The sequence below is a fragment of the Corapipo altera genome, unplaced genomic scaffold (genome assembly GCF_003945725.1).
Source record: "Corapipo altera isolate COAL_440 unplaced genomic scaffold, ASM394572v1 56, whole genome shotgun sequence".
NCBI lineage: Eukaryota > Metazoa > Chordata > Aves > Passeriformes > Pipridae > Corapipo > Corapipo altera.
The window spans coordinates 9,930,376-9,954,524 of record NW_020884896.1 but is presented as its reverse complement, the minus strand read 5'-3'; the positions used below and the strand labels follow the sequence as shown (position 1 = coordinate 9,954,524).

At 40.1% G+C, this 24,149-nt stretch overlaps 1 protein-coding gene across 6 annotated transcripts; it reads right to left on the bottom strand.

Annotated features, from left to right (window-relative positions):
- Window positions 1–289: 289 nt before the first annotated feature.
- Window positions 290–19,626, bottom strand: TECTB (tectorin beta). Of its 6 annotated transcripts, XM_027647780.1 has the most exons (15): window positions 19,278–19,626; window positions 16,110–16,202; window positions 10,626–10,864; window positions 10,402–10,557; window positions 9,355–9,485; window positions 8,384–8,472; window positions 6,418–6,608; window positions 5,875–6,017; window positions 5,722–5,794; window positions 3,800–3,903; window positions 3,637–3,720; window positions 3,277–3,439; window positions 1,931–2,000; window positions 989–1,021; window positions 303–505 (listed from the first exon to the last, which is right to left on the bottom strand). In XM_027647780.1, the coding sequence occupies exons 6-15, from the start codon at window positions 8,457–8,459 to the stop codon at window positions 453–455; spliced, it is 990 nt and encodes a 329-aa protein (XP_027503581.1). In that variant the 5' UTR covers window positions 8,460–8,472; window positions 9,355–9,485; window positions 10,402–10,557; window positions 10,626–10,864; window positions 16,110–16,202; window positions 19,278–19,626; the 3' UTR covers window positions 303–452. The 6 variants fall into 6 exon arrangements, with proteins under 6 accessions (XP_027503583.1, XP_027503585.1, XP_027503581.1 ...); XM_027647779.1 differs by having other exon boundaries at window positions 10,402–10,803; XM_027647781.1 differs by lacking the exons at window positions 10,402–10,557; window positions 10,626–10,864 and having other exon boundaries at window positions 9,355–9,505.
- Between the last annotated feature and the right edge of the window lie 4,523 nt (window positions 19,627–24,149).

Genomic DNA, 24,149 nt, shown 5'->3' with positions numbered 1-24,149 from the left:
ATTTTGTTCAAAGACTTCACAGAACAAACTAGGACCTTGCAAGACCAGGCCTGGAGGGGAGTTTGGTACCATGCTGAGACTGACAGGGAAGGGGGACTCTGAAGGTAAATTTGACTTTGAAAAAATTCTGAGTTTGCATATCCTTACATTCCTTATAGAAACAAGTACTATGGGCATCACAACTCTTTAAAAGGAGATGTCAGTAGAATACATAACCCATGGGTTTTCGCTAGTTTCAAATGCCAGCAGAGAGTGGGGAGAGGCAAATCTGCTTTGGGTTTGTCCAATATTCAAGGCACAAAGCTCATGGAATGTTTTATTTATCAGGTAAAATGATGTACAAGGATTTTTTTGTGGCTTTCATTTTTCTTCTGTAAAATAAACGTCTTTAGTAAAGAAGTCCAGGTCCAAACAGGATTGGGGGAAGTTAAGAAACACAGTTGGGCTGCATTTTATAATAAAACAGCACAAAATCCAATCAGAAAGAGTAGGTGGAAGATAATATCTGCAAGAGAAACACAGACTAAATGTGACTACTTTTCTGTCAGATCCCTTTCACGTTCTCTTCCCACCCCCTTCAATGCAACTGTATGCCCTAATGTGGCTCTGTCAACATATCAAATGTTAACAAATAGTCTTTGAAAGGTATGTTTCAAACCCTCTCCAAATAGAAATGCTTTCAGACACCTCTGTTAACCCAGTAAAATATGATTGTTCCTTTTTGGGAACAGGGTGTGACAATAAAAGAAAGTAATGTTCAGTATTGGAAGTTATTGCTATGATTTTATTGTCCAGAGTGAGAGATGTGCCAAAAGGAGGAAAATAAAGCGTATAACATTGGGAAATAAAATATGAAATATTTTCCCTTCTGTCAAACTTACTATATTTTTCAATTTTTTTTTCTTTGAGCTATGGGTTTTATGTTGACAAAGTCACTCAAAATCAGTGTTTGGGATTGATATTTTCATTGTCGTACTTTGCTGTTTACCTGAGAGTGTGTAAAATCTGGATAAACCTTTGCCTATATAAAAGAAGAGGAAAAAGATTATATTGGGATGACATGTTTAAAATAGGGTAAAGTGCACCAGTGCGCCTCATAAAAGCAGAACAGAAAACCTTTACCACATTTTGAAATTCTGGATATTTCTTCCTCTTGACTTTACTATCTGAAGTTGTAAAAGGATCCTCAGTTCTTTTATCTTCTAAAATTGATGGGGGTTACTGGTACAACATAGTGAATTGTAATAATGCTGTTCTATGTGTGTTTATAATTTTAAATTGGCTTTCAGATTGGGGTGGACTTAATTGATAAATTAGTATATAGAGCTCTAATGATAACATGATTTGTTCCAAGGACTTGATTCAAAAGATGTGCTGGACCTACAGAATTAAACCAGCTCAGAGAGAAACTCCTGGTGCCTCCAGGAGGCAGCAGCTAGAGGAAACGGTTGTTTTACAATGGGGAAACCCGATGGCAGTGCAATTTGTGTGTCAGGAGGGATAGGCACGAAGCATCCCCATAACACTGGCAGGTGTTGTGGGTATGCTGAAGTACCAACCCACAGCGTAAAGAAAAACTCTCCTGCTGCTCCTAAGCCTGACCTCTCTCCCGGTCCCGTGTAACCTGTCAGAGCATATCTGAGCTGCTGCTGAGGTCAAACGCAGGTAAGCAGAGTTTACACTGCAAGCTCGGGGTGTGAGTGGTTTGGCCGTTTATGATAAATGCCAAATGGATGCCTCTCCTCGCTTTGTAAATGAGGAGAGTTTTACTGAACTCTTCTACCAGGGCTTGGCGGGGACCAGCTTCTGTTTAAGCCTCCTGCTGCCATGGGGGAAAGGGGTCTGGCGGAGGGCTTTGGCTCCCTCTAGTTACTCCTCAAGGGAGTTGCTTCCCAAAGGGAGAAACATCCCGTAAAACTCAGTCACTTACTGCGTACAGAGATCTCTGCCACTAAAACACCTCCGGTTTGTTCCATGCGCTGTTTTCGTCTATCACATATCTTAAGAGATCGGAGAGAAAGCCATATATACCAAAAAAATTATAAGAAAATCCAAACACAATTCTCATGTTTCCAACCAAGGAAATTGCTGCATATTTTCTGGAGGCTTTTTCCCCCTGCCTTTAATTATTGGGATTTTGTGTGCAGGAGAGATTTAGGGAGAGTCTTTACAGGGCATTTTCTGAGCATTTTGGTGGACTGCCCCTCCCTCCCTGTCTTAAACAAAACCCCTGTCAAGACAGAAGGGGGAAAATAGAGCTTGATCTGTTTAACCCATGACCTCGGGGAAGGCTTCTGTGGTTGTTTATTGCTAATGATAATTGTTGCCCATTGGGTAGAAAAAGGAAGCACCAAATCCCTTCCATATAGATCAGCTCATGTCCAGCACTAATGATGCCTGTCACAGCTGACAAGGTCTGTATTGGAGCCAGTGCTCTACAGATTAAAGGTCCTTGTCCATCCCCTGACCTTTGCAGATCTCCAGCTGTGGGCATTTTTATTACAAACTCAGCATGTGGTAATTCTGGTTATGAGTTGCTTGTAAGCACAGACCCCTGGCTTGGTTCAACCTTAATTGCTGGAGACCACCAGCTGCATTTTTGAGTGGGAAGTGGGCTCTGGGGATGTTAGCCTCATTGAGCAATTATCCTGCACTGGAGGGTGAGGTGGGAATTCCACCCACTGCCTGAAAGGATGATGTAGATGTTTGACAGTATTGTCAGAAGGGCAGATATGGAGAAATGGGTTGGTGTTTTCTTTTAATTCTGATCGGTGACTGAATAAAAAATCGAAGTAATCTTTAAAAACAAACAACAAAATCTAAGCCTGGAGTTTTTTCTTTTGCTATTGAAACATAGAATTTCTAATAACGCATTTTTGTCAAACCTGCAAGTTTTTTGAGCCAGGTCCTCTCACTACCCTGAGGGTGCTTTTAGCACTGAGATACTTTGTAAAATGGAAAAAGATCAACTTTCTCCCTTTTTTCAGGCTTGTGTTTCACTGTGGCTGTTTGGCATACAGGACTGTAGTCTGAGATATAGACAAGAGGTGAGGTTTTCAATGGCTACATTTAAAAAAGTTTCCCAGTGTTGCATATGGTGCCTGTGGCATGACAGGAGTTGGGGTGCATGGCTGGGCACTCAGATTCACACACAGCAGTGCCTCCATCCACTGACACCCCTGGCACTGGCTCTACACCTGACATGCCCTTGGAAAAGGTCTCAACATCCTCTGTCAAAATTTAGAACTGTGTATTTCTCCAGGAGGGAGGACTTACCACTGGGCAGGAGAACTTCTCGCTGTCGCAGATGTGCGTCTCGCAGTGTAGCCACACCTTGGACAGCTTGGGGATGTTCCGGAAGCGGAAAGCATTGAACTGGAAGGTCGCTCGGTTTGTTTTCCCATTCTCGTGCACAATGATGGAGTAGTCTGTGGGACACCTGTGGTTGTGCATGGAGAAGCAGTGTCAGAGCCCCTGTGGCTTCATTGAAACATCTGAGGTGGCAGTCTGATGAATGCATTTGCCCTGCTGTGGGCCAGGTTCTCCCTTACTCCTTCATCCCCCAGCTCCCAGCTTTCTATCACCCTCGGGGCTGGGCTGAGTAGGTGTGCTCTCTGGGGTCCCACCAGCACCTACCCCTTGGTGATCAGAGGCCAGTGGATCTGGTAGAAGTACTCTGAGGAGGGAGTTGCCCAGCAGTTGTTGAGAACAACTTTGAACCTGGGGAGATACAAACTCCAGATTAACAAGCAATGTCCCAATTACCAATTTATTACTAATTCCTCCTTCCCTTGCCTACCTGTCGCTTAAGCCCTTGGCTTCCACTCCAGCAAATATGTCAGAACCGATTTCTGATGTTTCAACGACGAAAGGGGCTTCCTTTATACTTGAAAACTTGGCATTCTTTGGAAGACAAAGATAAAGGTGTCATACATTACTAGTAAATTGCAAATCAAGGCATGATTCAACTTCAGGCACCCCTAGAGAGACTGACTCTGGAAGTCTGGATTCTTGTTACCTGCAAGCTCCAAACTCTACATGTGGTAGTAGAACTATTGCAAGCCCAAGGTGACATTTAAAAATCTTTTTGTTAGTGTTTGGCTTATAATGACAAGTGACAGAATTTGATGCTGTTTAGGTTGTAGTATGTGCTATATCACAGAACTCTCAGCAGTACTGTCATAAAAGTCTTGCCAGTCCTTGTGCTACAATGAGTGGAACCTGGTATAGTGCTTCTTTTTCTAAACTCTATTGCTCTGCACTGGTTTAGGGTACTATCTTGCTTTTCTTCACACCAAGTTTCTGTGTTGAAGGCCTGATTTCTATTCAGGTTCCAGCCCCTCATGCTGGATTACAATCCTTTGCTGTTATTGGGGTGTCACAGACCAAAGGCCAGGTGAGGCTGAAGTGTTTCTCCTGGATTACAGTGCAGCTTGTGTGCTGCTTCTGGATGAGGAAATGGGCTCATGAAGCACCTGGAATTGTAGCCCACCAGAGCAGAAGGCTGTGGTAGGGAGCAGTAGAGATGAATACCATGGCAAAATAAATCTTTAATTTCCATTTTGCCAGGAAAAAAAAATCAACATTTAATTGAAATTAACATTTTATCCCCAGTGAAAATGAGAACAAACAAAAAAGGAGTGGTCTGGTAGCTTTCTGAGCTTGTTCTGTACTTGTGCTCACTGGGAAAATATATTACTACAGTTCAACCACTCCCTCCTTGACTCCTGGGAGTCATTACAAGAAGACAGTCATTTGGCAAAAAATTAAAGTATCAGAGATCCATTCCTCACTGCCTAACATTTGTTTTTTTTGTAGCCATTCTGTCAGTTGACAGGAGCAGTGTGGTACCTCCTGGGACCTTGCCAGTACATAGTACCTAATATTATATATTAGTGTGCTGTATATCAGAAAAAAAGACCACGTGGGCTTTCATGTGGCATACAAAGCCTGTCAAAAAGTTTAGTAATCAATAAGTGCCCAAAATGCAGTGTGTGGGAGAAGAGATTTCCACCTTGTGGTAAATACTCCCTCTACCTGGCCTATAAATTTAAGTTATTAGTTGTGCTTTTTCTAGCTGTACTAAAATAGAGAGGCTGTTTTGGTGCTTTTTGACTGTGCTTTAATGGAGAAAAGACTCCAAGATCAAGAGCTGGCTTTCCAACAGTGCAGTGGAGCTGTGGAGAGGAGAGGGAAGTTTCAAAAGATCTGCCTGATATCCAGGGATGGTATTTTGTTGGCAACAAAATTCCAGCATGACATAAAGATCTTTGGGGTACATGAAATATCTGTCAGGTGAGAGGACCAGGGAGAAAACTGCAAGAGAAATGCATGGAGTTTTGCTCTGTCTGTAGAGACCATGTGATAGCAGCAATGCCTGAAGATGCATGCTGCTCTTGCAGTGGGACTACAAACAAGTTTTGCTTTTTATTATAAACTCTGTCAACAGGTTAGGAATGTACCTCTCAGCAGAAAAATCTGCCAGTTTTTGAGGGATTAAAAGAACAGTTGGCATGTGTCTGTTCTGTTCAATTTAAGTATATCCCTGTTAATCAGCAGAAACAAGGACCCCTGCCAACCCCACTGCAATTATCTGTTCCAGGCTATTAATGTGCTCCATGACACATAAAAATCAGGAGCAGCAGCCCTGTTTTTTCCAGCTCTTCAGGCTGAAGCTTGTGGAAGGTGTAGGTGAAAATCTAGGTGGCAAAGAGCACTTACAGAGTAGAAGTTGAGGGACAGCTGACTTTCAAATGAGCCAGAGCTCCCATTCTTCACATGGACGGTGGCCACCCTGGGGACATGACAAATTTCTGTATGAGTGAGGTGTGGTTCTCAGGACAGGGTAAGATGCACTTCCAAAAGAGGACATACCTTTGGTCAAAGGCAGCTTGGTTCACCAGATAGTTGGCATTGTATGAGCAGGTGAACGAGTAATTCACAGGCTGGCTCTTCACAATTACTGAGGAGTCATTGGAGACGATGGAGTTGTAGAAGTGGTAAATGGGATTCTTGAACTGTGGATGGTGAGACCGAGAAATGTAGGCAGTACTGAGTCTTTGAGGCATCAGGGACAACTTCATAGTTTGAAACATGAAGACTAACACCATCCCAAAGAAACATGATTGAGTAGCTCTGTATATGCTGTGCTGCCTATGCATATATCTTACCATATGTCAGTTCTGTGTAATACAGGTGCAAATGAACAACTAATACACACACTAATATCACTAAGCCTCCGAGTATTTTGCCTGTAGATGCAAAGCACAACTATGCAATTCTTACTTCTCCCTGATAGTGGAGTTTGCCTCCTTCTTCCATCAGTACCTAAAGCCTACTCCAAACTGAAGAAGACAGGACTCTCTCAAGTGAGTCCAGCCATTTCCTGAGACAGAATGTTGACCTCGATAGTCTTACCTCTGACTGTGTCCCACAGTATGATCTGTTTTTAGGTGACAGGTCTGGGATTGTGAACTGGTAATATCCTGAGTCGTGGATCCCATTATAGCAAATGCCTCCAAGTGCCAGCTGATTTACCTCCCACCCATAAGGACACTCTGGAATTCTGGTAATGATGGTTTTGGGATAGCAGTATACCAGAATTACATCTGAAAGGGAAATAATACATCTAGAGTTACTCACTGGTAATTTTCTTTCAAAGCAGTGGGTCTGCACGCTTACATTCCATTTGGTTTAATCTTCTGTGAGCAGGGGTGTGCGCTGGAAGGTCCCCTAACGTGAGCAGCTTTTACTACATAAAACTGACTTTTAGGTTGTTAAATTCTGTCCTCTTTGGAAGAGGTTGGCCTTTGCCTTCTAATCAATGTAGAACTTTGTGTAAATTTTTTATCTTTCTGGAATAGCTGATTGAGGAGCAGAGACACTGCTGAGAAACCTGAAGTGAAAAAGGACTGCACTGAGATCTATCAGAGTAGCTTATGCTGCAAATCTGGCTTCTGTAATGCCACTGACTCTGTAAAAATAATATTGGTGAAGTTGTTTGGTAAGCTTCATAGATCTGCACCCTTTTGTAGTGTTGTACAGATCTTGGCCACTATAGATATTCTGCCCTTTCTCTTCTTGCACTGGCATTGCAGTGCCAGCACAAATTGAATTTTTCTTATAGTCAAGTTAAAAGCTAAGATGTAAAAATGAACTGAAAAGCTTAGGCCGGCTAATAGCAATAGTGAATGAACCAAACTCTCAGCTCTGTTAGCAGTGCAGAGTGTGATTGCTAATACAGCCATGAATATTGAACATCATAACATCCAGGCTGATTACTTCATGATAGCAGAATTGGACATTTTTCAAAGAGCATCAAGTAGTACTAGTTTGAATGTTTGATGGGAATTTAAAGGGCAAATATTGACTAACTATTAGTGGCCTGAAAATCGGAAAAGACTTCCAATTATTACAGTGAGAAACAAAACATTTTACCTGGAATTATTCAATTATTTCTTCTAAAGCCCTTGACACTCTCATTTTATACTAAAAGCCTCATTTTGCAGCCTTTCCATGTCTGCTAGGGAATATTCAGTGAAAGTCAACTAAGGACCTTAACAACTTGCTTCTCTTTGGTCAACAAACCTTCAGCAAATGCAGGCTGATTCCGCTTGTGTTGATGGTCAGATTTATAACTTGGGCAACTTTACAGCTGTGAAAATTCCTGCAGTTCAGAGAAACTACTTGTGCAAATGAAGGTATTGAAATAAATGACTTGAGAGCCAAATACTTGAGATATACAATAAAATTACTGACGGTAATGTGACAGCAGTTATGTACTAAAAGCAAACACTATATCGAGGCACATTCCAACACATCTCTAAAGCAGGTTTCATAATTATAGTGAAATCTACATTACAGGTCTGTCTGGCACCAGCTCATTTCAGTTTCTAGGCAGTAATCAGTGTGCAGTTAAAGCCTTCTCTTCAATGATTTTTGTATTTTTCTTGTTTTAATGTAGCAGTATGGTTCAGGAGTTCAGCCCAGCACATCCAATCACCACTGACCATCTGATTGCAGTCAGTGGGACTAAAGCCCAACTTGGGCAGCAAATATCTGTTACATCTAGCCTGCACTACTACATATAACTTCTAATTGTTGTTGTTTTCTTTGCCATTTTATGCTTTTGTCCTTAAATTTATTGCACTTTGATTATTGCACAAAATGAAATATATGCCTAATTGTCTGTGAGGCTAGGACTTCACTGGTACATGCTTTACTGTGCTAGCTAAAAGCAGATCAATAAACAAAATGTAAGGATTAGCTCTGCAGAATTCAGTTTAACTTTCTGAAGGAAAACCTTTTGATTTTGAATAGAAAACCCCCCACATTTGTCAGCTTAATTGCAAGAGAAGATCATAGAAGATTTAAGTTATTTTACCTGCTTTATTTGGACTGCAAGGCCCCCCAAGAGCTCGAGCCAAGATGACCAGCAGATACACAGTAAGAGTCAGCATTTCTTACAATGATCTGAGGACAAAGGGAATAAAAGCTAAAATATCTTTAAAATTGGAAATAAAAACAATGCATTGTCTGCAGACCTGAAAACGTAGATACTCTTATACGTGGGCTTTTTGCAGAGAGAAAAAAAATAATATTACTGATATTCTGTCACCCAATGTAATTGCATCTATAGGATAAATATTTCCAAGACCATTACTATCACCGGGTCACTATTGTGACTATATTACTATTTCAGTTTAGTGGTGGGTTTTAATTATTCTAGTTTGATTTCTTACGAAGGCTCTAAAAGTGTTAATATTACCAAATGAAACTGAATCAATGGGATCTGAAGAAAAGAGAGGGAATAGAAATTACTAGAAGAAATATGATGCAAGAACATATATAGTGTGCTTAAAATTTAGTGCTATTCTCTATGATGATGGCTATCCTGATGTATATACTCTTCACTTCATATAGCTCAGTTCTGGTAAATTATGCATTTTGTCATTTGCTGCTCAATGTTGAGTTTTTAAGAAAACATACATAGCAGTAATTTACATTTTCATTCCAGACCTCAAATATGAAAGCTGTTTCTCACAGGGAGAAGCATATAAAACATGTGGGATTGAGACTGGAGTTCTCATATTTTCCCTTTGTAGGGATATACCCTTCAGTATCAGCCCTCATATACACATCACTAAGAAGACTGTCAGAAGTAACAAATATAATTTAAGTAAATAGAAAAAATCATCCCAACTCAGTATTTCTAATAAAACCAATCAATTTCAACATTTTCACTCATCCTCTATTTAAAGATATATATTTATAAAAGGCTCATAAAGTGTATTTCAGTGACAATTCCTTCTAATTATAATCCTAGGCATTCTACAAGAAATTAATTATACCTACAGGACAGGAAGGGGATAAGTATTTCAGATTTTCATTCCAGTATTATTCCAATAGCTGCGCTGTCGGCTCTTCCCAAGATGTCCTCTTTCAAATGAACCCAGCTGGCATTATCTTCGCTTTATATAAGCAATCTTGTAAAAGGAGCCCATCTCTGGTTAAATCTCAACCCGCCAGTATTGTCCAGTGTGGGAGGGGAAAAAAAAGAGTTATAGAAAAGCAGTTCTCTTCCCCTAGATGGGACTGTATTGCTGCTGCAATTTGATTTTTAAAAAGTTTTTCTATGGTGGCTTTTCACAAATCTTGAAGCCAAGTGAAGAGAAACCTGCTGAAGGTACTAAATTTTTGTTTTACAAGTTAATTAGAAAAATGTAGAATTTCTGCAGAAGTGAAGCCACAACTGCCTTCTAGAATTCAGTTTAAAAGTATTTATAGGAATTAGATGCTTGTCTTAAATGGCTTATTGACAATGTCAAACTTTTATGCCATGCAAGTGGACAAAAGTAATGGCAATAAATCACCTTTGGGGTTGGGTTTTTCACTTATTTTTTCTGAAAGTTCATAGGCATGTTATCTGAGTTTAGGTAGGCTCTTCCATAAGCCTAAGCATTATACGACATAATTATAGTACATAATACTACATAATTATAGTACGTAATACTACATGCATATAAGACTATGTAGTATACATTAAATATTACATTATAGATTGTGTAAAATTTACCATTGCACAGAAAACTGAAACAAATTTGCTTTTCATATGACCATCAGTCATGAAGTTGTCTATGACAGTCTTGGTCAGCTGGTAGGATTTTCTAGTGACCCATTACATCCTGTTTGTATCAGCTTCTAGTGACCCACACGGAAAATAGCACTCGGGTATGCTACTGCTATTTTACATACCTGCATAAAAACGTGGCTGTAAACACACTTACAGTATAAACTGGCACAGCCTCAACTTTGGGCACGTGTGCATCTACCCAGTTTCATGTGTTGTTGAACTACTCTGATATCTGTCTTGAGTCACAAAACACAGAGGATCTCACTGACCTTGCTTGTGGGACCCAGTCCTGTGGGGCTGCTCACAGATGATTTGGTATCTCCTCTTGTGGAGAACCTCATTCTCCCCATTCATAGCAGGACTTTGGTGTGCATATGCCTTCTCTCAAGGGATTTTTGGCGCAGAGGGGAGACACAGTATTAAAGCTGTACTAGTTGTCATTAGTCTGGAGCTTTTGAAGGAGGAGAGTGGAGCACAGTGGCCCTGACCTTACCTGAAATGCTAGACAAGGAGTTTTTAGCTGCCTGTGGGTGAGATTTATGGGTGCACCTTCAGGACAGCATTCTCTACAAGAAGAGTTTCAAGCCGAAAGGCATGAGCACAGCACAGCCATGACTGCACCGTGCCTTGTGAGGGCTGCTGGCTCTCAGTGGTGATGGTGTGCAGGTGAACTGTAATGATATGAAGATGTAACTAGGGTGACTTCTGCTTCTGGCAAACTGATCCAAAGCCCTAAAGAAAGGTTGAAAAGGCTGTACATTTCTGTGCTTAGTTTCAAACAGTCAGTCTGAACCTATATAGAAGCTTCCTAAGGATTGTAATACAGAGCAAATAATGGGCTGCTCTCACCATTGTTGTGAACCAAGTCCTGCAAGCCATCACATTCTGATTTAAATGAGATTACTTAAAGATGGACAATGGATAAAATCCTTTGTTTGTTGTTATTTTAATTGAATTAAAGAATAATCCACGGAAAAAGGACCAAAGCTCATAAATCGTTTGGTGTTACCTAACTAGGGATTATCCTCATCAGAAATCCTAAAACAAGGAAAACTTATCTCAAAGTGTCTGTTTTATAGGCTCACCTCAAATCCTGCAGGCACTGAGGCCTAATTTTGATTTCTTAAGCCCAATTGAATAGGCACCGTGTAAACATGCACTCGTTTTTGTCTTTCTCTGTGTGTGAGTGTGTATTTGGTCTGGAACCAGGAGCCAGGGTTTCTAGTGAAACATTATGATCAACCCTGTTATCAAGAATATATAGCTCAGTAACAAGGGGAGGCTTACAGGAGAAAGCCTGTGACTTTGGACATGAGAAAGCCCTCATGACCTTGTACAAGCTGATTCTTCAAGCTCAAGGGATCAGTTTCAGCCCTGGGGTTGGACTTGGTCTGTCAGGTCTGCCCACATAGAGCTGATTTGGAGCATAAGATATTTGGCTAACCTTGATTAGGTATAGTGGTTAACCTCACCATAACATTAACAAAGCTCTTGAAACACAGATTAGCTTTTTACTGATGGTTTTTAGCAAATACGGTAATAAAATTATCATTGGTGTAATGCTAGAGGTTTCAATGGAATTACTCTAAGATGTATCTAATCCCACAGTTTGTAAAAGAAAATAAATCTCTTGCTATCTTCTCAGAGCAAACTAATCTCCATGTACATAATACTCCTTTTAGACAAAGGTAGAAAACAGAATGAAAACCATGAAACAAATTTGGCAGAAGTGCCAGCTGGTGTATAGTAGTCTACATTTGCATAAGAAACAAGCACAAGATGTACCTAAGCCAACCAGCACTTGATACCTGCACTGATCAAAGCTAAGGGCTTGGGGAAGGGTTAGGTTTCTCTCAGTAATTGCATACACAGAAAAAGGAAAGCCATTAACTTGTAAAACAGACCACTGAGGATTGTCGCAGTTTTCTGACTCTTTCCAAGCCCATTGAATAATCTCAGCAATCTAAGTATCTGTGAAGATTTTGACAAAGAGCAAATGAAGGCCTTATTGAGAATTTCACCTACAAGGGCAGCTTGTCTCTCCAGCCTTGTTCCTCACATTGTGATGGAAAGCTGTGTATCTACTGTCTGATTCTTACACGAAACAAATGAGGTTCTGCTGTTTGAATCTGCAAGGGATATTGTGGCATCTAATTTTCATTGGATTTGGATAAAATAATAAACCTGAAGAGTCCTTTAGAAATATGGAAGGACTTCTTGGGACATTGAGGAACAATAGAGACAGCAAGCTGATTCCAGGAGTGAGATCTGGTGACATTCATCTAGAGGTTGAAATGTGTTAATGATGCTGTTTCCACACCCCCAAACCTGGTATAGTCAGTTTTGTCTGAGATAAGGAGTGTAGAGACATCCATACCAGGTCTGGAAGCATAGCAACTGCATTTATATTGGGCCTAATCTGAGTTAATGAATCCTGTTGGAAATGCAGCACTGTGTTGGCACAGTCAAACTTTTCCTGAAGCTTAAGTGAGCTGTGCTGTGTAGACTTATTGCCTCAAGTCATAAATACCTTACAGATTTAGGATTGTTTTTCCTTTTATAGAGTAAATACCTTTCCAGCAGTTTGTTACTCATGGCACATGGCTGGTCACTCACTTCAGCATGTGACTGAGTCACCACCCCTGGAGGCAGTTGTAGATGTGGCACTAAGGGACTGATTAGTGGGGGACTTGGCAGTGTTAGGACAGTTGAAGATCTTAAAGGTCTTTTCCAACCAAAATGATTCTATTCAATGAATGTTTTAGCCTTGTGAGCAGATTATAGAATCATGCAGGTTTGTAACAGAGTACCTGGAACCCTAAGTCCTCGGGCAGCTGATATTCTTCTGTAGCTGCACAAAATGTATCAGAAGAAGGAGAAATTAGAGGAAACTCTCTTTGTAGAAGAGTCACATAAAAATTAGAGACAGATTTTCAGGCCACTGGAAGAGACAGTCTTCTGCTCTAAACTTCCTCATGCATCACCTGTCTGTCTGTAACTACGCAACACTGAATCATAATTTTTCAGCAATCATCTGCAACCATAGGCTTGGTGAGACAGTGCTGCTGTTGTTACATGCGCTCCCAGGGTGTGGGTGAGCACAGACTCTCACCTAAAGAATCATTCCCTTGACATTTCTGCTGTTCAAGACAAGTATTTACAGCAGCAAATCTTGCTGAACACAAAATTGTGACTGAAGTAAATAATAATATTTCACGTTTATTGAATGCCTGATCTTATTGCTGTTTAGCTTTGCCAGCATATTTAGAACAATGTTCTTTGGAAGCTTCTCCAGAAGAGTTTGCCTGGAGTTTGCTACTGTTGGAACAAAACATCGGTTTCCAGCTGAGTTTCCTTGAAGCCTTTGTGTGGGTAAGTGCTTTATTTGGTGTATTTTTTATGGGCTGTCTTGGAGCTAGCTAGTTATGCAGAATAAGGATTTGGGGCTTGACTTAATAAAGACATGGTGCTTGATTTAATAAATGCATGAGGGATGTAAAACAGGTCTTGCAAGACCAGAATGGATGACTTAAACTGGTCATGTGAGGCCTCAGTCGTCCTTGGGCTGCCACTATTTGGAGATGCCTAAACTTGCCAGGCACTTGATTAATTTGCCTAAATGAGGCATGTATCATGTTAGCAGCTGCTATAAGATGTCCGGGATATCCTGTGACACCTCCAGGACACTCTTGTACTTTTGGAGTGGGATCTGGAAGCCAGACAGGATACTCAAGTACATCTTCAATGGACTGGGTGTCCGCGTGTGGGCATATGAATTGAGCCAGACACATTGCCATGGTTGGCTTGACATTAATTTTTGTTTGCCTTGAGTCTAAGCAGCCCTGCACACTCTGTGCCACGCATGCCTGAGCCTGCTCCAGTCGGCACAGCTCCCTTGAATTACTCACTGAGTGCCCAAGGCAAGCTTCCAGGTAGAAGTTAGAGCACTTGTGGGGAAAGATAGCTTTGAACCCTGCAAGTGAGGAGAATTGTATCTGGGTCTCCCCATAGTCCTGGGCAAGGATTCTGACCACCAGGCCTGTCTCCTCCAGCTGTGTTCTTTGAAGAGTATGTGGCTGTGGCTGCTGAGCTCAGCTGTATTCAGAGCTGCTGTCCCATCTGGTATGTGCCAGAGCAGAACTGCAGGAATTTTCTGTTGAGAACACATGGATTAAGTTTTTTGTAGTAGAATAATATTGTCGGGGAATAGCATTCTGCAATCACCTGAATGTGGCCTAAATCACTTCTGGTTAAGTGCTGTTTTGGATCTCAACCATATTGTCCTGTATAACACCTTGTAAGACTTTTAGTTCTTGTTATCTTAACAACAGGTCTTGATCTCCTGGCACTGTGGGGCAGGGATCTTGCCTCAGTGTGGGAGAGGATTTTAAGAGTAAGGTGAGAAAGAAGGAAGAATGGACTCTTTGTGTCATTCATTACCTTAATCTTCTCAGGTTGACAGCTGGCTCTGACACAGTGACCATTGCTCTTCTTGCTCCAGTAATGCTCTCTTTTCTGGGCATTATCCCACTAGTGCTGGGAAGGTTGCACAAATATGATGTTTCTCTGCTTGCATTGGGGTATGTCACTACAACTTTAAAAGAGTCTGCAGCAGCTGTCTGATCTTCTGCTTGATTCCCAACCATTTGTGTTGGCCATAAATAATTCTGCTCACCCAGCCTGCACACTTTGCTACAGAAAAGCTGACAAAACCAGGACTAAGGTGCATTAAAATATACCCAAGGCAAGTTTATCCTCTGATGTCCCTCAGTGGCAATTCCATTGATTGCTGAGAAACTGACCCTAAATGTCTGCTGCTTATTTTAAATATATAGTTAAGTAATAAAAAAAACAAAGCAAAATAAAATGAAGGGGCAAACTGAGAAAAAATTTCAGCAGGAGGAATGATGAATTACAATATGGGACTTGATTGCCACCTAGCTTGGAAGTACCTCTGTCCATTCACATTCCCAAGCCTAGAAATCTTTCCTCAAATTTGCAGTCTGTATTGCCCTGGGAACCTGGAGTGCTCCTGCTCCCATTGTAGCACCTCTACCCCTACCTGAGCTACAAAGCCCTTCTCCAGCTTCCTGACTACCCCATGGTCTGAGCCAGCTGAATTATAAACCTGCTTTGTGGGATTCAGATAGGATCATACACATGAAGGACTGGTAAAAATCAGGTTCTTGAAACACTCACCATAATTCCTATTCTCTGAAGAGTTAAGATCCATGCATTTTCCCTATGAAATAAACTTTCAATATCTGCTGCCCCTTCAAATCAAACACAAACCTCTGCACTTCTATCAATAGCAACTGCTGATCAAAATCACAGTTTTGGTTCCCCAAGCTACATAATCCTGCTAGTTCATTCTAAGACCTACTTTCCTTAGCACACTGTATCCATTATACTGGTGTTGTCCTCATTTTTAAAAGTTTGTGACTTTTCAGCAGTCTGATAGCATCATCCTTGGAGACAGTCTCTTTTTCTGTGAAAGGGATCTATTTGTTATCAAGAATTATGTGGCTCTGAGAGCTACATATACCAAACTTAACTGCATTAATTAGCTTGTGCTGTGCTTGTAAACTGATCATAATAATGCTTATCACAATCTTAATGCCATTATCTCTGTTTTGCAGATAATGAAAATGAGGCACAGAAAGGCAAAGTCCAGTGTAGGGCTCTTGAGCTGCCCATACTGCTCTTCTCCTGTGTCATTCAAGCAGTAAGCAGCTTGGAGCAGAAGCTACCCAAGCAAACTTTGGGTGGGTTTGTCTGTGAATGAGAAAAGCTTCCCGGGAAGCAGCAGAACGATTGCCTGGACTGCCAGACCATGTCTTCTGGAACAGAGGACTCCCACTTATCTCTGAGGCTATGTTGCCACCTGAGGTATTAAACTCCCCCTGCTTGCCAGTTTAATGTTCACACTGGCCTTTATGCCTTATTGACAATGATTGGATGATTAGCAATCCATTACCAGTTGAGTGTCTCTGTGGATTTTCCTCTTCTGGTGCCATAAACAAAGTTTCTCTTCCCAGTTTGTCAAGACATATCCTTTAGTGCATTCAGCCTAAAGGACCAAAAAGTTCACTTTCTGAGACTTCCCACAGATAACAGACCAAATTTCAGATCAGTTAAAGGATATAGTTTTCTTAAAATTGCACCAACACACTAATGATGATACCCATTGAGACAGTTCTTTCTGTTCACCATGTTTCATAGTAGCAGAGAGATGTTACAGCTTCATGAAGCGCAATGAAGCAGAGCAATTGGTCTAAAGGTTTGAGGCACTCAGCTGGGTATTCATTTACTTATTACAGTTATGACTCAACCAATCGCAAATAAAAAACAGCTATTACTTTTTTAATTGGCTATTTGAGGACTTCTTGGAGAATCACTAAAACACCAAATGCAAAAGATGGCTGGGGTACTGCCCATGTACAGCTCTTCAGAGATTTTCATGGGCTTCCTTTGATAGCCAAGAGAAATCTGACACCCTTGTATTTTCTTCTGCTGAGCTGTAGCTGGTGTTGCATTGATTCACTCAAAATCTATTTGACAATCTCATATGATGGTCAAAAGTACTGTTTGCTAGCTTTTAAAATGACAGTTTGTCTCTTTTAGTGTGGCTTTTAGTAAAGTATTTGGAGGAAATTGGAGTCTGCAGAAAGCTATCATTTCGATGTGAGCTAGCTGAACAGAGCACTGTGGTTATCTGAAAAATGTATGCAATTATAATATACCAATGGCATTCATATAGCATTTCCTACAAGCTATTCCGGAAAGTATGACACTGCAGTTCTCTTTCATGAAACTCCCTCAGGATTACCTTCCAAAGGATTCATAGATTTGTTCTCAGTAGCCCACTGTAGCTCCAAGTACTCAATTCTCTAGGACAGACTGTGCTGAAGACTCTAGATTGATTATGCTGTTAATGACGCAGGAAGCTCTGCTGATGTTTGTTTATTCTGAGATTAGCTAAAATTAGAAGTTGACCTTATGTTCCTGAATTAATTTGAAGGCAAAAATACAAGTTACTGATTCTGATGATTTTTTTCTGGAAATATTGTCTCAAAAGCCTAAACTCAGAAGGTATCTTCCTTGAGCTGTGAGTCAGTTTTTAAGTAATTTGAAATGAAAGGCGTCTGGGCCAATATATGATGTATATGAGCAATAACCCGGGAGCAATTTCCAAGGTAATGCCTTAACATGCTATGCTGGACATCTACAGATTTTGAAAGACAAGAGGATGTCAAAGCCTTGTTTTAAATGCTTGAAAATACCTGGATAAATTCAGTAATCGTTATTTGGACAGATATTGATCTATTGGCTGTTTGGCTGTGCCAAAAGCACATCAAGTTGAAGTGTTACTCTTTGTATCTCTGGATGGTCTTGATATCCAAAAAAAAAAAAAAGAGTAAAAAAACAGGGGATACTGAATCTTTGACAGCAATAGGTTGGAAAACACATTGTTGATATTTCAGAAAGGGTGTAAGCCTTAGAGTGCTGAATTTGAAACACTAGGAAAGGATCTGTTTTCACACTTTTCCTTAATATCAGTTTTGGTTTTTCTCAGTGGACTCCAGAACAAAGCATACCCAAATCAGTAGTCAGTTCTGGAAATATAAGCCAGTTTTAGAGTATTCTGATACATCTTGCTGGAAACCCTTTGGGAAAAAATGTAGTTTAAATGCCCACACACTACATCTAATTCTGGGGACGGGTGTGGTATTATTTTGACATAGGTAAAGTAAATGAATATGAATGTATCGAAGATACAGTGATGATAGTATTTTCTGTGTTTGCAATACTTTTCATTCCAGGCTCTCAGAGACCTTTATAAAGATTTTACTTCAGACACCAACTGGCCAGAAGATGGTGTTAGTAGTGTTCCATAAACAGACAACATGTGACACAGAACAGCAAAGTGATTCACTCATATGAAATCTGCTGTAGGCATTTCACCCTCCTCTGCATGCTGTCCCATCTCTTGGACTTTTCCTTGGCCTGTTCTGATTATTGGCATCATCTACAATAATTATTATTTAGTGTTGCCCCTTCAGTATGGCAAGCAAGCAACAATATGAAGGCAAATATAATTTTCTTGGATCTTTGTGGATACATTAGTTAACTAATAATGCAGATAATTTACTATCAGGTCAGTTAAAATAGAATAGACCAAAGCCTATATCACTCAGGAATAGCAGAAATGAGTGAAATAAGTTCAGTCCTCCAGATATTTTTTACTTCTCTTCCAGGCCTTAATCTTGTGGCTAGTAACAAGTAGTTTGGAAAGATATTCCTCTCTAGGACAACAAATGCCATATGTTCCATTCCTCCTTCACCTCCTGTCGGGAGGCAACTCAGCTGAGATTCCCGGTTGAAGACTGACCTCAAACCTTCCAGTCTCCTTTTCTATCAGTGTTGTGAATTCCTATACCAGCTCATTTCTCCAATTCCTAGTCTTTATTTTTATTATGTAGTTGCAACCCTTACTGTCTGTCCAATATGCCACTAAAACCACACTGTCTGCAGGTGTTACTGTTTAATGTCACCTTCTGCTACTCTAGGCTGACTTCTCACCCTCACACCTCTTCCCATGTTTCCTCTCCCACCACTCTTCTGTTCAGTTACCCCTTCCCCTGAGCTCAGCAAACACTACTGCTCCTGCAATCTCCTTCACGATTTTGCCCATGCTACTTATTTTGATTATAAATCTTTCCTTCCAATATTCCTTCAGTTTGTGTAGTGTTTCCATCATAGTTTCCTGCTTCTTCTTCCGCCTCTGCTCCTCTCACCAGCAGTATGACATCAGCTAGAAAAGGCTCTGTGGGCAGGGAGACAGTGTTGGTGTTGGGCAGATGATGGTGGTCAGCTAACATGATTCCTTGGCATCAGGTTGTTGCTGTGATCTCAGGTTATTCATGCATGGGTTTGCACTTTTTCCAGCTATTTTAATAACTTTCAAAGGGAAGGAAATAAAGGCTCTTGTGCTTCCTGTGCTACTGCGCAGTCACAGCCAGGCTGGACCCTTTAGTCTCAGTCTAACCACACTCTCTTGAAGTGCAGTGAGGAGGCCAGGTACGGCCTGAGTTTCACTGCTTAGAGGCCTCAGAAGCTGAAAGGACAAAGAGAGACACGGTACCTTGATATTTCATTTATTTCTCTGCCTTCTTCAGGGAGGTTTCCACAGCTCAGTGTGCAAGAGGAACCTGCCCCTGACTTCCCTGATGTGTGAACTGCCCTTGCCTCTAATCTTGAACAGATCGCACAAGAGGGGCAGTGCCTTTTTTTCTCTTATCTCTTATTTGTCTGTCCATGCCAAAGTTGGGGGCATCCTGACTAGTGGCCAATGTAGCTCCTGTGCAGGGACAAGCCCTGATATTTGTATCTAAAAGCTGTATATAGCCATCTTATCTACAATGGTTATTATCTTTTAGATTTAACATACTGGACAGAGTGTCCTGGATGGCCTAGGAAAAGAGCCATTGGGATTAAAGGTCAGTGAGATCAATCATGCTGATGATTTATTTATGTGGTTGACTACTGTGATGGTGATAGCTTTTTCTGCTTGGCTAGTATGCTCAAATTTTATTTTTTTTTTTTGAAATTACCTTGCTATTCTATGCAAAATTTCCTTTAAGTCTAGGGGGACTTGGCACCTAAATACTTTTAAAAAATTGACCTAAGTGATTTAGATGGCTAACTCAAATTTTTCGTAAGATGTTATTTAGGAATCTAAATCTAGTGATTTTCAGGATCACAAAACTGATGGACTTCTTTCCACTATTAGCAGTACTGTAAGCTTTTTCCTCTACATTTGCCAAATAAATCTATTGCATTTTGAGTTTCATGCAGAACAGCTTTTTGAAAAATAACTGCTATCTTTCACTAAGTACCTTTTCCAATGAAGCTACTTTATCTGCAGTGATACTACAACAAGGCTATTGAGCCCACCATGTATTCTTCAGCTTGGTCTTCATTCTGCAAGTACAGAGAGCCTCCATCACTTCTGAGGGCAACTTTGAGTTATTGCCCTGAGAATGTTGGCAGAGAGGACCATTTGGAAACGCAGTATTCACTCTAAGGATGATCTCTTGCCCTTAAGTTATTTAAAAATGAGATCTGGTAAGAAGATAATGCTCCATCCTGTCAGGAGAGTATATCTTTAGGATATATTCATATTTCCATAGGGTTCATTATTTCAACTTTTCAACCAAAATCTGCAGAGAATGAATGCAGAAATATTGCAGTGCTCTTCAGGATTGAAAGTCTGAAAATTGATCAGTTGTGCTTACAAATCTGGAAACACTTCTTGTTTGGGAGAGTTTTCTATCTCATAGAGTTCTCTGAAGCAGAAATCTTTTCTCCCAAGATTTATGTAAACTGAAATTTTTACTTAAGAAGGGTGGAAGAAAACATCTACTTATTCAATATGCTTCTTTTTAAAGTCTGTTCTTTAAGACATTGAAAATGCCTGAGTGTGTGAGTAAAATTGTGTTTGAATACAAAGGACAGTTAATACAGAATTTGAAATTTGTGTATGAGAATGTAAGAATGCAGAAAATAGGCAATTGTGGTTTGGGTACACACATATATGGAATCCTAAGGAAAACAGCAGTAGAATTCAGGAAATATTTAATCAGAGTTTTGTTCATACCTTTGGCTCAAGTTTGGTAAATATGTGACTAGTCAAGGTAAGGATGCCAGAACAGGAACATTTTTATCAGGCTATTGACTGTTATTTTAAATGGTCCTTGTAGCTTCCTTACTCTCTTAGATATAGTGCTAATAAATTTCTTGGGTGTAATGGCATCATGTTTTGTTGAAATGTTTTGTTATTTCTCTAGAAAATAATTTTTTCACTGTCTTTTAGCTGAGAAATCTTTTGAATATAATTTAATCGCTACTAGTAGGATACCCTTCAGGAGCTTATTATCCTCACTCTTGATGGAATTTCTGTTGCCGTAGTGATAATGTTTTTCAAACATGGTTTTGGAAAAAGAAATCTAGGGTTATCATTAGTACATAATTATGATAAATAATTATGATAACTTCAGTTTGCCTTCCTATGATACTATGTACATATCTACAATGAGATAAGTCTTTAAGTAGCATTTACAGTAATTATATTAATTAGAGAGGTGTTAGGGTAGTATTATTACTTTGTAGCCCTTGTACTGACTATTTGATAGTCCATGTGCAAGGACAATACTTCCTCTTATTTTGGTGAATAAAGACTATCACAGTTACCTGGGAAGAGGATGGCTTTAGCTGGACTATGAGTGTACCTATGGCTGTACAGCAGAGTATCCCAAGTCCAGTCATCCAAAAAGACCAGTTTCAGGGCATGGCAGCCTTTATTTTCATGTGCAGACATGCTGAATGTGAAACATATTTCTAGGAAACTGGAGGAAATTCAGGAAATAAAAAATAATTTGTATATACTGGCCACATGCATTAAACTGTGTAAGTGCCTGAGTAAGACTGTGCTTGTGCTTTTTAATCATAGTTTTTCTAATTTTGCTTTCTGCAGTTTGTTTGTCTTTTAGTACTCATACTTATTGAACTTAATAGTGTTAACTACTTCAATTTAGTCAGAAATTAAAGTAAGGAGTCCTCTTGTCTTTCCATTATTATTGGTAAGTTCTTTTTGTTACTGGGTTTTGCTACATATCTACATAAAAAATACATTATAATTCTGGAAGATGAAATTAGTCAATTTTTTTTGTTCATTTCCCTCTTATTGATAGTGTTACAAGACTGCAGGATTAGCATCAACGTTACAGTTGGTTGAATGGTCTTGGTGACACTTCAGTCACTGTTAAAACAGATTCTGTTGCATGAGAGACCAAGGAAAGGAAATTACAGAGCCTGGTTTAGTGAAGGATTTAAGAGTGATACATATACAAATAAAGAATTAGCGTGCCAAAGCAAGCTGGAGAATTCTGGAGTGGTCTGGTAAGCTACAAGGCAGAACTGAATTCAACAGCCGTGTGCAGATCCTGATAACTCAAGAAATACCATTTTAAAAATTGTAGAAAAAGAGTATGGTTTCCTTTAATCATTGTAGAAAGCTCTGAGAGGCAGAGGTAAAGGAGAGAGAGGCAGGCTGATCTGTCCAGGCACTAATTAGGGCTAAAGTCTCTTTAGGAAGTTAATGAGTTTCTAAATAGCCAATAGCAGCTGATAGGGAGTGGAAGAATACTGGATCTCTGCATCCTGCTTTTGTTTCTGCTCTCAAGTGAGAGGTAACTTTAGGAGATAAAGTGTTTTCTGGTCAAAAGTCTTCTACTAGGAAATACCTGCTTCTTGTGTGAAAACATTTTTCTTACACAATGTGAGGGAAAATTTAAATATATTTTTAGTCTCCTGAGATTTGGGATGATTTACATGGGTATTCCTTGAGCCTTACTGCAGTGCTCAGCATAGGGCTTGACTGATTTTAGCTGTTCTGGTCTCTCTGCCCCTGCCTGTGGGTATGCTTCTGTAAGGGTCTGGCACAACTGCTCTTGTTTGCACTTCTCCCCCATCTTTGTATGCCAGATAGCTTTTGCCATCTTCCTGACCTTGCTGGGTAAACATTGTACTAACACAGCTTTTGCATAGCATTCATTTGATTTGGAAAAATGTCAAAAGGCAAAAGAAGTGCAAGCAGGTAAGTGAAGGAGAAAAAAAGAAATAAGATGGGAGGCCAAATGAGCACAAAGCAGTGGGAGTATATGCTCTTAGGACAGAGCAGAAAGAGGTGTATTGATGCTTCTTCAGTGTGTACATGATGCTATGTAGATATGTTATCCTGAACCAAGACAGAGGTTCATGTGTGTGTTCAGTTGTAGGTGTAATGCACCTTTTAGCTAAGCACCCACATGCAGATATGGGAATCAACTGTGCAGCAACAGTGAGGATTTGCTTGCTCAGGTTCTTAGTTCTCGAAGGGCCTCATCTTCCTGAACTGCTGCCACAGTGGACCTGCTTCATCCATTTTTTTCTCCCCAGGACTCTCTGATACTCATGTCTAATAGGTATTTAATAGCATGCATGGGCTAAGCAAAATATTTTTTCTGCTCTAAGACTCTCTTTCATTTTCACCATCTTACTACTTGGTGGATCTGCATCAGGAAAGACCAGTGCATTTTTTCCAGTTTGAAATACTTGTCATTCCTGTAGTGGCTCATTTCTGAGTCACACCTTTTCTAATCACTATAAAAGTAACATTAATACAGCAACAAGTAATTACAAAAACCAGAATCTCTTTGGCTCATGCTACAATTGAGTTTCATTCCACAGCTGTAATTAACTAGGCAATGTTTGGAGGTGTGTTGTGTCCACCACCTGGCTCCCCTGTGCTAAATTTCTATTCCCTGTGTTGTTCTTACAAAGAGTAATAAAAAGCAAGCCTCAGAACTGAGACATTTCTTGATTGAATGCCATGAAGAACAGGAATTATCCCGTGATGTGGTGGCATGACTTGTGCTGTTCTTGTTGAAACAACCCACAGTGGTAGCTTAAGTCTTATGATCTTAACACTGAAGGTATTCAGTGTTTCCAAAGCAAATTGCCTGTCACCTTCTTTTTGGAAAAAAATTAATTCTCTCCCACCTGTAAAACAGGTGGCTGTTAATTCTCTTAAAGGTTATACTCTCCTTTTACGTGATTATAGTTGTTTTGTCATAGATCTAATGGTCTAAAGATACTGCTTTACTTATGTCATTCTCATAATTTTCTGGTAACTGCTTTTGCTTAATAATCTTTGGCTCAGGACTTTGGTTAGTGGACAATATACCTCACAGCCAACACTTATATACACTGATTATCTGAACAGGATATAGCTGATGGTATGGGCAGAATTTTATGAACTTCTATATTGTTGCCTTTAAACTGGCATATGAAAGGGAATTGCCAATGAGTCATGTGCTATATTCAGATTGTTACTACTACTACGTGGTGCCAAGGAAACTGATTTATTCTCTGTTATTACTTTGTTATTCATTGCGTTGTGCAATACATCAATTGC

Excerpts from the sequence above, each read along its gene's own strand:
- TECTB (XM_027647780.1), bottom strand. The coding sequence starts at position 8,459 with ATGCTGACTCTTACTGTGTATCTGCTGGTCATCTTGGCTCGAGCTCTT. Across the intron at positions 3,904-5,721 it reads TGTCCCTCAACTTCTACTCT|AATGCCAAGTTTTCAAGTAT; the intron begins GTAAGTGCTCTT and ends TGTCTTCCAAAG. Across the intron at positions 2,001-3,276 it reads AGAAGTTCTCCTGCCCAGTG|ATATGTGATAGACGAAAACA; the intron begins GTAAGTCCTCCC and ends CGATCTCTTAAG.